Genomic DNA, 12589 nt, shown 5'->3' with positions numbered 1-12589 from the left:
TGTCTCAGACCCTAAAACCCCGAACGCTCTGCGTCTCCGCAGGCCAATTACCGGGCACTTATTTCAGACTCCTGCACTCCGCAGACACAGAGGGAAAGCCGAGAGCCTTCATCTCTCAATTTCCCGAGCTTTTGCAGGTGCCAGGCTGACCCTCACCGTTACTTTAACAAAGTCTTCTGCTGGGTAATGAAACGCGCTCGGGCTGCCTTGCTCCCGGATCAAACCGCAGACGAGCACCGCGGTTCGGCTACGGCGAGCGATAATTCTTGCCGTGTGCGAGCCAGCTCCCACGCGCTCGGGGAAGGGCTCTGAAGCAGAGAATTATCTGGGCCTTTGCATAAACCCGAGTCAGATTTGCACGCAGAGCATCTGAAGGCCACCGGCTGTGCCGTTATTTTATCAGCAGGCAGCGCTGTGCTACTGAGAAGCCGATTCTAGGTCAGCCATAAAAGGGATCTTTTTTTTTTTTCCTTCCCTCTCTCTCCTTTTCTTCTTTTTTTTTTTTTTGCAGCCCACATTGCTGCAGGCCCAGTGGATATAAAACTGTAATTTTTGTGTCTCCAAAGGATATTGATTTTGGGGTAACGCCTTCATATCTTGCCCTTCAGTGGTGCTAAGTAGTGATGAGCTCAGCGGGTTTAACAGCCCGCCGCTCCGGTGGGATTTCAGCGCGGGGCTGAGGATGCAGGTGGACGGCAGCAATTCATCACGGCGGGCTGCATGGAAAAACTCGTGTCACCCCTCTCTGAAGTTCATGGGATGGGGATGGGACGTGGGGATGCCTTCCAGGCTGGGTCAGTACGAGACAGTGTGCTGCCTGAGCACGAGGGGGCTTCGGTCAGGCTGCATGGAGAAGGCAGGGTGGGCTGGGGAGGGAGCAGAGGATGTGCAGCACCCCGGGGCCACCCGATGCCAAGGCAGCTGCTGCTGGTGCAGGCTGTGAACGACCCCGGTGTGAGCTGGCAGGAGTGACAGGTGGGATTTGGGCATCAGGATGCCAGCAAGGTGCTCGCTGCAGGAGCTGGCCCGGTGTAGCCATACAGTGGCATTAAAACGCACCGATGCTGGCTCAGGCCCTACATGCAACCCCCATTTAGGTGTGTGTTTAAGGCAGCTGCCTCCACCGGTGGTGGTGTGTGACTGCGCTCACTATTTCAGTACCATGGGAAGAGGAGCTATAAACGTACGAGCTGGTGGGACACGGGCAGCATGAGCCCCGCTGGGATCCTCCCGTGCGTGCATTTTGCATGCACGTCTTGGGAGAAAGATGCACCCGGTTGACCAGCCAAGCACATGGAGCCACCGCAGCACACACCGTGATCCTCGGGTGGAAATGAGGGCCAGGATGGGATTGCCCAGCCCCGCTGGCCAAGCTCGATGTGTCCCCTGGGAGCAGGGACCTGCGCCCGGCCTCGCTGCCATTGGCACTCACTCCCAGAAACAGCTGTCCAGAGCTAATTTATTTCCTAATGCTGCAGCAATGTTAATTTATAAATTACACTGGTAATTCAAGCTATTATTAATTTCAGATGGTGTAGGGCAAGCCTAATTAAAATATGACACCAATTGCCACACATATGTACCAAGGACTACCGTTTAAAATTTATAGGAATATTAAGTGTGACACCGGTCTCGGAGATGCTTCACGCCGTAATTATCGCGTCTCAGCTGCAGGAGATCTGATAAAGGCGATGGGGAGGTGTCGAGGAAAGGAAGAAGATGCCGCCTCCCCATTTGGGGCTGTTTAAAACCCGCTCGTGCTGTCGGCTCGCGGGTGAGCTGTGCTTCTGCAGGATGTTTAGCAGCCACGTCCTAATTGCTGCGCTTCCTTTTTTTAACTCGGTGCCTGCTGTAAGGCTGCGATCTCCATCAGCCCAGCGACTATCGCAGCCCAGCACCTGTGCCTGGCTGGCTGGGCTGCTGCTTCAAAGAGAAGCAGGCTCCGGCACGGCGCAGGGGATGTGATGTGCAGGACAAAAGGGAAAGGAAAAGCTGCTCCTTGCATCTGGCCGGGTTGGAGTAAAGCAGGAGCTGGGGTGCGGCACGGGGGAAAAGACAGGGTGGGCGCATGGTGGGTGCTGGAGAAAGCCGGATGGTTTTGAGCCTGGAGTGGCACGGGGAGAGGGACAAAACTTTTCAGGTGGAGGGTGGTGTTGGTACCACAACTGATGGAGATAGATGGCCATGAGTTAATTGAAGCTGAAAAATTAAGGAGAGGTTTGTATGGAGAGCATGGAGAGCCTGACAGCGCCTCCAGGCAGGAAGGTGGGATGGGATGAGCCGGTGCAGGTTTGGCAAGGACCACCCTGCCCATCCTACACACACTGGGGACAACGTCTCCACCAAGTGATGCTCTCAGCAGGGCTGGGGCCAGTGCAGGGCTCCAGAGCTCACAGGCACCTTTCTGGCAGGGAGATTTGGGGTAGGACTCTCCCAGCGGGTCCTGGGGCTGTGTGACACGGTCACGGCTGGGCACAGGGTCTCCGTGCGTCCCCTCACTCACATCCCGACCCCTCTGCCCCGCAGCTGTGGGCTTCATCAGCGAGGACGAGTACCTGGAGATCACGGGCATCACGCGGGAGCAGTCGGGCGAGTATGAGTGCAGCGCCTCCAACGACGTGGCAGCGCCTGTTGTCCAGCGAGTCAAAGTCACCGTCAACTGTGAGTACCCTTAGGGCTTACTGGGGACCGACCATGGGATGGGGCCACCTTGTCCCACCCTGAGAGGCTGGGGACATTCACGCTGGGCAAACCCTGCCTTTGGCCCCGCTGCCGAGGCTGGCAGTGGCAGGTTTCTGAGCAGGTGGCGTTTTGGCCTTTTCTTCCCCTTTTTTCAAGCTTTTTTTTTTTTCCACCTCCTCCTCAGCTGTCTCCTTCAACCTGGGTTTTCCGCCCATGGTGAGATGCTGTGCTGATAACCTCCGGGGAGAGGAGAGAAGTGAGCAGTAAATAGGCATTTTTTTTGTTTCTAAAAAAAAAAAAAAAAGAGCAAGGAAGAAAGCAGCACTGCTGATGCTCAGAGGCAGAGCTGAACACCCTCCCAAACTCCTCTCTGGCCACCCCTTGAGCTGCTGGGCATTGGCACAGGGATGCATCTGGTGCCAGAGAGCCAGGGAGCTCCAGTGGAGCTAGGATGTGCTTTGGGTCCCCCTGCCAAAACCCCTGGGAAAAGAAGTGTGAAAGTAAGAGGAGCTGGGCATGGGCTCGGAGATGATTTTTCCTCTTGGAACATGGGGAAAAAAAAGGAGTGAGAGGAGAGGGGTGGGAGGCACCAACCCCCGGCTCCCGTTTTCCCCGCAGACCCGCCGTACATCTCGGACGCGAAGAGCACCGGGGTGCCGGTGGGGCAGAAGGGCATCCTGCTGTGCGAGGCCTCCGCCGTCCCCTCTGCCGACTTCCAGTGGTACAAAGACGACAAGAGGTAAGAGCCTGGGGGACCAAGGGGGCTGGGGAGGGGGCACACGGACCCCCAGCAGCGTCCGCTTCAGCTTTTGGAAAATGCTGGGGGCTGAAGGGGCTGGTGGCGGCGTGCAGCGGGGAGCAGGAGCATCCTCAGGCAGGTTTTGGTCTCCATCTGTGCGGGCAGGGCGTGCATCGCTGCTGCCCACGCCTCCGGATTTGGGTCTCACGGTAAATCCCTGCCTGGGGAAGCGTGACAGCAGAAAGCGATGCCAGCGGCACGAAGCCGAGCAGTGAGGAGAGGATGGGAACATCTTTACAATGCGTGGTGTCGGGCAGAGGGGCAGCGTCAGCCCCCGGCTCTTGGAAGGGCAGGAGAAAGGTGGTGGCACAGGGCTTGTGTCCCACTGGGAGGTTTGAGCCCACTGTGGCTCAGCATCTCTGGGGACACCTCCACACATCACAGGGCTGGCACCAAGGGGATGGTGCCCAGCAGAGCAGTGCCCATCTCCATACTTCCCCTGTACCTTCCCTATTCTCTCCTCCTGCCTGCTCTGCTTGTCTTGCCCCCAAACCTCATGTCCCTGCTCTCAGGCCAGGCTGGAGGACAGGGCAACGTGGAAAACAGCACGTGCTTCTTTCCTGACACCATCCCCATCACCTTCTTCCCTTCTGCTCTCCTCCCAGGCTGGCTGAAGGCCAGAAAGGGCTGAAAGTGGAAAACAAAGCCTTCTTCTCCCGGCTGACCTTCTTCAACGTCTCCGAGCAGGACTACGGCAACTACACCTGCGTAGCCTCCAACCAGCTAGGGAACACCAACGCCAGCATGATCCTCTACGGTGAGCGGGGCCGAGGGAAAGGGGCAGGGAAGGGCACGGCTTCACGGAGCCACCGCCAACGTGTGAGACCTGCAGTGGGAAGGCAGGGATTTGGGGAGATGTGTGCTTCCTGCTCGTCCTTTCTAGCCCAGTGTTGGAAGCTCCTGACTTGGGTTTTGTGTGTGCCGCTGCCTAGAGGCGGTGGGCACCTTTTTGGCATCCGCCGTCAAGGCGAAGATAAGACTTGGCTGATGGTTTTCCATTGTCTTGCTCTGATGAATGCCCAGAAGAGGCTTTTCTTGAAAGCATCCCCTGGTTTTCGCTTTGGGAGGAGAGACGGCACGCAGCAAGGTGCCCAGGCATCATCCTTCCTCTGCCAGCCATCCCGCCGTGCTGTGCCATGGCCACAGGGCTAATTCCCTGCAAGATATACGAGACAGGCGATCCTCACTGCTGAATCCCATTGAGAAGCAGGGCTTGGGGACCTCTGTCCTCTCCCAGCTTCAGCCCCGCTGTTGTCCTCGTCCTTACCACCCATCTCCTTCCCCAACCTGTCCCGGGCTCACTTTAGGTTTGCCACGAGCTGCCCGGTGTGTGCATAGTGTGTCACTGTCACCCCTTCCACATCATGTCCTGCTGGGGACACCAAGGAGAAACCCCAGGAGAGCACCCACGTGGCAGTCCTGTCCCGTGGTAGCAGTGACCACAGGTGACATTAATCCCAGCCCACGTTAAACAAATCCCAGAGTGGTGCGGAGGTTGGAATTAGTCTAAGAGGGTTTGATAGGAGGCACCAACCTGCTATGGCCTTGAGCCCTCCTGGCACTGCAAGCCCTTTCCTAGCATGTGTGAATTATTGAATGAAGCCCAGAGGCTAACAGAAACCCCTCTTCTGTAGGACACAGAGGGCTGCAGCAGGACCCCGCTGTGCCCAAAGGGGCAGACACAGCTGACTTGTAGGCGTGCTGCGATTAAAATAAATAAATAAAAGGAAAACAGAATAACAATTAACACCTTGTGTCGGTGGGGCAGCAGGAAGGGTGTCTGGAAACGTGGTCGTTTTGCTGCTGCCCCCCTGCATTTCTCTGCCCATCATGTGTCTTCTTCTGGCTTCGTGTATGCGCGTGGGAAGCTGTTCTGGGGCAGTGCGAGTTTGTGCAGTGCCCGGCCCTGTGGGTTCACTGAGCATTTTGGTGCCATTCGTCATCTTTTTGCAATGGCAGCATGTGTGGTGTAACCCCCAAAAGCTGTGTTCTCCCCCCAAAGCAGTGTTAACCCCAAAGGTGGCTGCTGCACTGGCTGCTCAGGGCTGGCAGGCTGCACACAATGGCACAAGGTGCCCAGGGTCCCAAAATTTGTAGGGGATCATCCTCATCTCGTGTCGGTGCCGGCTGTTGGGTTGTGCTCCCCAAAATGAGAGCGAGTTCCCGTTGCTGATGCTCAGGTCTGCACCCGCAGCCCCCGTGTAGCTCTGACCTTGGGTGTTAATGAGCACAGCGATCGTTTTTTTGCAGGAAAAAAAAAAAAAAATCGGTGCTGTAAGTGACAGACATTAGCATTGTTACCTGGCTGTTAAAGCCATCATTAGGGTTGCTTAGAAACTATCTCAGCTTCTTCCCCACCGGGCTTTCTGGTAATTGTTGTCCAATGACCCCATTTTTCAGGAGAGGGACAGGACACCTCCGGGGCCACATGCTTCTGCTGCCACCATCCCTCCCCAAATTCCCCATGTAGCCAGGGGCACCTCTGTTAGCTTCGAGGCTGTGGTCTCCTTATTGGGGTACAGGATTAAAATCTCAGGTATCCCAGGACCTCGTACAAGGGCTCATACTCCCACCTCCCCAAATTCTTTAATTTGGGGACTTTTCTCTGCTGATGGCTTCGTGAGAGCTGCCTGTTATTTGGGTTCCCATCTGCTAAAGGTGTTTGGTGTGTGCCGTAAGGGACGTGGGATGTGGGGAGGTGTCGCACAGGACCCTCAGCATGGCACAAGCCCCCCCTGAGCTGCCTCGGTCTGAGCGGTCATCCCACCAGGGAGGGAATTTGGAGCCCTCTGACCATGTGTAATTTCCATGAAGTTGGCTCAATGATCCTTTCCCTCCCGTTAACCGAGTCCCCCCTGGGGCTGATGGCTCCCCAGGCTGCCCTAATCTGCTGTGGCCTGGAGCAGGGGACCCAGAGGGACCCTGATGGGCAGGACGTCCCCATCACCTCGTGCTGGGGGCAAAATCCCCCTATAATTCCTGCTCATAGCTGCATTTCCTATTGTGTGTCCTTATTTTTCACAGCACAAGCAGAAATGCAAGTCAGGGGCAATGGGTGCCCTACCGGTTGCAGGAGAAATGTCTCATCCACGTGGTTTTGGGGACAATTTTGTGCACATCCCCTCTTCCCTGAGGCTGAACAAACCTTTGGGAGTTTCCTCCCCCAAATACAGCTTTAATCCATGTCGGTGCAGTGACGTGAGGCTTTCCAGTGCCTTGTGGCTGAGGCTGGCATGGAATACATCTTGTAATCCTTTTTTTAATCTATTTTTTTTTCAGGGAGGTCAACCGGTGCTTTATCTAACATGTAGCAATTCTTATTATAGGCCTTCCACCTAATTCAGTGGCTCATTTGATGCTGTCTTTAATGTGATGAAGTGCTCTGAAATCAAATAATTTTCTTGAGTCGGGGAAAAAAAAAAAAAGCCCACTCCTGCTCCCCTTTCGTGCAATCCGTGTAGATTCCCAGAGGCTGCTTTTGGGCTAAAACCTCCCCGGGAAGCCCCCTCGGTGTCCCCAAATGAGCAGGGCTGGATTTGGGTGGCAGCATCGCACGTGCTGCCCCCGCCCGCTCGTCTTCCCCAGGTCGAGGGCAGACTGGGCGAAGCATCTCGAGCCTGCCACTGCCCCTGTGCCTTAACCTTGACTTGTTCTTTGATTTTTAGAAGAGACAACAACCGCTCTGACACCCTGGAAAGGTCAGTAACCCGTGCCCCCGCAACGCCAGCTCTCCCCCTTCTCCATTTCCCCGCGGGTCCCTGCGGCTCCCGCCCCCCATCCAGCGAGTGCCTCCCCCCGAAACCCCACTGCTGCAGCTCCTATGGCGATGATTTTGAGGCTCCTCACAGCTTCCCTGTTGCTGCTTTAGAGTAGCCACTCTGGGTTTAGCAGCCCTCCTGTCTCTGTCCCTCCTGCTAGACTAACGTGGCCACCTCAGGCCACCTCCGCATGCCGCGTCCCCTCCTCTCTCCTCCCTCTTGCCCAGGGCGCAGGCAGGGATGGCTTCGTGGTCCTGTTGCCCTGTGTCACCGTGTTGCAGCCGGTCCTTCTTCCTCTGGGATGCTTTTAGTGCTGCTTTAGTGCCTTTCTTTCTGGGATGTGGCAGGGTGGGCAACGTGCTGCTCTTCCCTACATCAGCAGCCCGGGGCAGTGGGTGCTCCCGCCGCCTCCCGCCCCATCTTATCGATCGATCGATCGCTCAGCCGGGTCCTCAGGACCGCTGTCATCTCCATCTGGGGCTCGGTAGCCACGTGGCTTTGTTCGTAACACACTTAGCGGGCAGCCATCGGGGTGACCTCTAGATGTCGGGAGGGATTGGAGATAGCGCGGCGCGGAGGCTGCTCTTGTCCCCAGATCTGCCCCTGAGCCTGGCAGCTTGGTGCCGGGAGGGTTTGGGGCTCTGGGGCAGATGTGTGAGGTGTCTGTGGGTGTGGGAAGTGTGCTGCAAAGGGGATTCCTAATGGTTAGGGGTTCAGTAGGGTTGCAGAGAGAGAGGACACGTCCCAGGGTCTTGAAAGTAAGGGTTGACTTGACCTCCTGGGCGGTCCCACTCGGGCAGGACAATTTGGGGTGTTTCTGCAAAGAGCCACCGGGTCAGGTACCCTTCTCCATGGCGCACTGAGCTCCTCACGCAGCTCTTCTCTTTGCTTCTCCCACCGTCCTCCTCACCCATCTCATCCTGCCCTGATGGTGCGGGGCAGGGGGCACAGAGGTGGCACTGGTGGGACACAGGGTGGCTCTGGTTAGGGTGTGTGCCACTGGGCACTGGGTGCACTACTGCTGCTGGGTGGTTTGGGGGTGCGGGGGGAACGCTTCAGCCAAACTTGGAGGTGATAAACTCAGAGAAAATTCGGAGGAGGCCCTTTGCAGAGGTCTCTTCGCAGTGCCACATCCACTATGGGCTGGGGAACCAGGACCATGATGGGCTCCACGTCCCAAACCCAAGGGCTGGCTGCAGGCGGGGACCTTTTAGCGGCCACCCCGCTATTTGCAACAACACCAGGGTCCCAGCCAGCATTTTTTTGTCTTCCTTTGCCTTCCCTGCTCGGTGGCTAACACCACGGGTGTTTTTCGCCCTCCTGCAGGCCCCGGTGCAGTGCACGACGGCAACAACGGCGCGTGGCGGCGAGGTGGCTGCGCCTGGCTGCTCGCCTTGCCGCTCGCCCAGCTCGCCCGCCTGTTTTGATCCCCGAGCCGGCCCCACAGAGCGGCGACGACCACGGCCAGCGAGCGACAGCAGAGAGGAGAGGAAGAAGATGTATTCACTGTTTCCGAAAATAATCATAAGAATTGAGAGAGTGTCCGGCCAGGCCTTCTGGGGGAGGGGGAGAGAGGAAAAACACGCAAAAAATGCAAAGTGAATTTGAAAAGGAGGAAAAAAAAAAAAAAATTATCCAAGGCTTCCTGCTGAAGATGCAACGCGACTGAGTCTTTTTCTTTCCTCTTTGTTTATTTTTTCGCCCACCACTTTTTCTCCCCTGTTTCGTCGTTCTCTGCCACGGGCCAGCGCGGAGGATGGGTCGGGTGCAGCGCTGTCCCCCCCGGTCCCCTTCGCCGTCCCCGCTCGCCCGGGGCCCCTCCGTGCGGATGCGCAGGTTTTCTTCTTTGCCGCGATTTCCCCGTCTTCTCATGGACCGTGCCGCCATTTGTGTTCAGAAATATATATATATATATCCACATATACATATATATATATGTATAGATATATAGATCTTCAACAGCTACCACGCCGCCACGAAAGGAAAAGGAGGAAGGAGACCGGTGCCGAGCCACGCGTTCATCGTACCCCACGCGGACATCGTGAATGATAAGGGATTCTGAGTCACGGTTAATTTTATTAATTATATTTTCTGATATGAGCCTAGAACTCTTAGTTCCTAAAAAACAAAAATGCAAAAAAAAAAAGAAAAAAGAAAGAAAGAAAACCAGGAGCTGGGGAGCAAGCGGAGGGGAGAAGTTTGTTCACCGAGGAGGTTTGTGCCGGCTCGTCCGCAGGCGAGGAGCTCGAAACGCCTGAGAACCGCGGCCGACCGAACAGTTCCTCTGGCAGCGTTGCCAAAAACGCCAAGGGAATGGGCGATGCTCACCGCACATCACGGCGGAGGGAGACGCCGAACCTTTTTATGGGATATATATATACAGTATATATAAATATACATATATATATATATAATTTTTTTTTTTTTTTGATTAGCGTTCTAGCCACGGTTCCCAGCAGGGTCCTTCCGCTGCCATTACTGCATGCTGTATATGGAGTTAGGTGTGTATTGGTCCTCCACAAGACGAGAAGAGGTTCTCGGGCCACGCGTGCCCAGGTCCCGTCGCCTTTCTGCCCTCGGGTGCCGGGGACGAGGGGACGCGGGCGCCCACGCAGGGTCCGGGCCCCTCTCCGGCGCCTTTCGCCACGCGGCCCCGGACCTTGGCGGCGGAATAAAGCGAACCGAGGGATGGACATAGATATAGATCTATATAGCTCAGTTTTATATTTATATATATATATGTATATGTGTGTGTGTGCGTGCGTGTGTGTGTGTATATATATATATATATATATATATAAAAAAAAGAAGGCGAAGCGATTGGCACCCGCCGCCGAGCCATCGGCCAAGCTCCGAGACGCGGGACAACTCGACTCGCTTTATTTTTCGCGGGGGTCTCTCCTGCGCTTTCTTTTCCTCCTTTGGTTTCCTTTCCTTCTCCGGGGGCGCGCGGCGGGGCCCGGGCGCGGGCGGGCGGGCGGCGAGGGGGCTCTCTCTGCCTCTATCCATTAAAACGATTGTTCCATGTGGCCGCTCCGTCTGCTTGTGGTGCTCTTTGCCCCCGCGGCCGTCGGGCACGGGGAGGGATGGAGGGAGGGAGGGAGCACCAAGACATTGCCATGACGGGTGGCCCCGGCGTGGAGAGCATCAGAGGGACAGCACCCTGACCTCGCTGGCAAACCCAGGCGTGATGCCACCACAGGTAAGAGTTTGGTGAGTAGAGGGTGTGGGCTGCGCCTCTGCCCTATTTGCTCCCCGCTCTGGTGGGAACTGAGGGGTCCCCACCTTACGTGGGATTTATCCCCGAAGGATGTGATTTTGGCAGGGTGTGCAGAGGCGTCCTGTTAGCATGTGTTACCCCGTGAGGGGCATTTGATTTTTGTGTCGGGACAGGACGGATGGGTGCAGGCAGCTTTCTGCATCCCAGGGCATGATGGCACGGAAGGGTAAGGGCAGTGCCAGCCAGCCCAGCCCCACGGGAGCATGCTGGAGCCCTGGTGGTGGCCTTGCCTTGCAGAAAATCTCGTGGGCAGGTTTGTCATTGCCAGCAGATGTGTGTTTGTGCCTGTCCGAGGGGAGGAGAGGCTGGAGGGAGCTGTGTCTGTTGGCTCTTGGGCAGGGAGAGCTGGCTATGGTAGAGAAAGCCTGGGAGGAGTGGGACGGACCTGACCCTGGTTATGGGGTTAATGGGACCCCTTCCTCCCTTTATTTTTGAAACCTTGAATTTTTTGGTGCTCCAGGTGAGAGATCAAACAATATGTGGTGCCAGGCTTTGCGTGATGAAAAGTCGGGGAGAGAGAGAGAGAGAGAAAGAGATGCTGGTTTATGGATGCATTTATGTGTTTATTTATTTACACATTTATTTGTGTCTCTTGATGATGGTGGATGAATGTCATGGCCTGAAATATGCCCTTGGTCCCTCTGGATGTAGCTGTGGTCCTGGTCCTTAGGCACTGGTCAGGTGTCACCGAGGGCCGTGGGGTAAATCCCCCGTGTCCTTTGAAGGGAGCTCACGGGTGCCTTACAGCTGGGCTCGGTGTCGGGGCCATCTCCGTAGGTCCCTGTGCCAGGAAGGGGCTGTGCCACCTCCCCTGGCGTTTGGTGATGCAGCGGAGGGGTTGTGCTGTGCTTTGTCTGCCCTGCTGCATTACACGTCTGTAGATTTGTTGCTCCGCTGCCAGCAGCCCGGCAGAACTGGCACAGTAAATGTGTAGGATTAGCAAGGCTTTCCTTACGCCACACTGGGAGCCAGCTTGTGCTTCTGCTGGTCAGGATGGGGGTTTATTGCTTATACCGCAGCCCTCTGCAAAGCCAAACCATCAGCTGTGCTGCAGGATCCCCCCTCCAGGGCCAGGCTGGGCAGGGCTCATCCAGCTCCGGACAGCAGAGGCCAGGCTGATCTGAGCAGTCTGGTGTGGCCAGCGGGGTCCAGAAGAGATGGGAGCAGTGCTTCTCCCTAATCCAGGGCTGGGAGATACAAACCAGATGTACCGGACCCATCCTGGCTCCCAGATTATTTTTTTTCCAAGGAGAATCCCAAAGCAGAGAGGCTTTCCCAGGTGTTAGCTTATGGTTCTCGCCTTGCTGAAGGTGATGTGAGCACCACGTTATCCCTGGGTAACGTGGGCTTGGGGCCGCTGAGTTCTGCGTGGGGCTTGGACACCGTCTGCGCTGGTGCTGTGCGCTGGTTTCACGTCACACGGGTTGTGGTGCTGCTGTCTTCTTGTAAGAGGTACGCTGGGGTCTCAGGCTGCCAGTCGGGATTTGGGGAGGAGGGGGACGGTGCCATCCATCACATCACCTGCAGCTGGACCAGTGCTGAGCGTGGTCAGGGTGAGCTGCACCTCCACCGCCCGGCTCGAGGTGAGCCTGGGGGAGCCGTGGTGGTGCCCCAGCCACAATTCCTTTGGCTGTGGTGGAGCACACGGGGTGGTCCCCCCATCCCAGCCCCCTCTCCCAGGGAGGACAGCGTGTTTTGGGCAGTACTTACCTTTCCCAGGGGGCAGCCAAGGTGTACATGATGTGTGGTTCATGGAGGTCCCCTGATGGAGCCGTTTGCTCCGTTTGCAGGCGAGAGACCCCGTGATGAATCAGGCATCACCCCGCAGCCCCCAGTCCCTCCCACTGCCCCAGCGAGGTGCACTGGTCCCCAGCAGCCTCCCCAGCACGTTTGGCTCTGGGACATCAACCTCGGGAGCTGTTCTCCTTTCCAGCTCTCTGGAGTGAAGGGGTGGTTGGCACATCCTGGCTGTCAGCAGGGTGGTGGGATAGAAAACTGGTCCCAAAAGGTGCAGGTCCCTTCTCCTCCTGGTCCTGGCTGCCCTTGGCCTTTGATGAAGACTTGTGTCTG

General features: G+C 56.5%; 1 protein-coding gene across 1 annotated transcript in view; it reads left to right on the top strand.

Annotated features, from left to right (window-relative positions):
* The window catches only part of LOC309886892 (protein CEPU-1), a gene marked incomplete at both ends in the record, with an annotated part of 132292 nt that extends 123626 nt beyond the window's left edge, over positions 1-8666 (top strand). Inside the window, 5 exons of the mRNA XM_082778196.1 lie at positions 2527-2661; positions 3301-3421; positions 4087-4238; positions 7147-7179; positions 8566-8666. Coding sequence (XP_082634322.1) covers positions 2527-2661; positions 3301-3421; positions 4087-4238; positions 7147-7179; positions 8566-8666 — 542 coding nt within the window. The remainder of the gene's footprint in view (positions 1-2526; positions 2662-3300; positions 3422-4086; positions 4239-7146; positions 7180-8565) is intronic.
* Between the last annotated feature and the right edge of the window lie 3923 nt (positions 8667-12589).

This window comes from Aythya marila (assembly GCF_965140915.1).
Source record: "Aythya marila genome assembly, chromosome: 23".
Lineage (NCBI taxonomy): Eukaryota > Metazoa > Chordata > Aves > Anseriformes > Anatidae > Aythya > Aythya marila.
The sequence above is the reverse complement of the archived record's forward strand: the minus strand, read 5'-3'. Positions and strand labels throughout refer to the sequence as shown.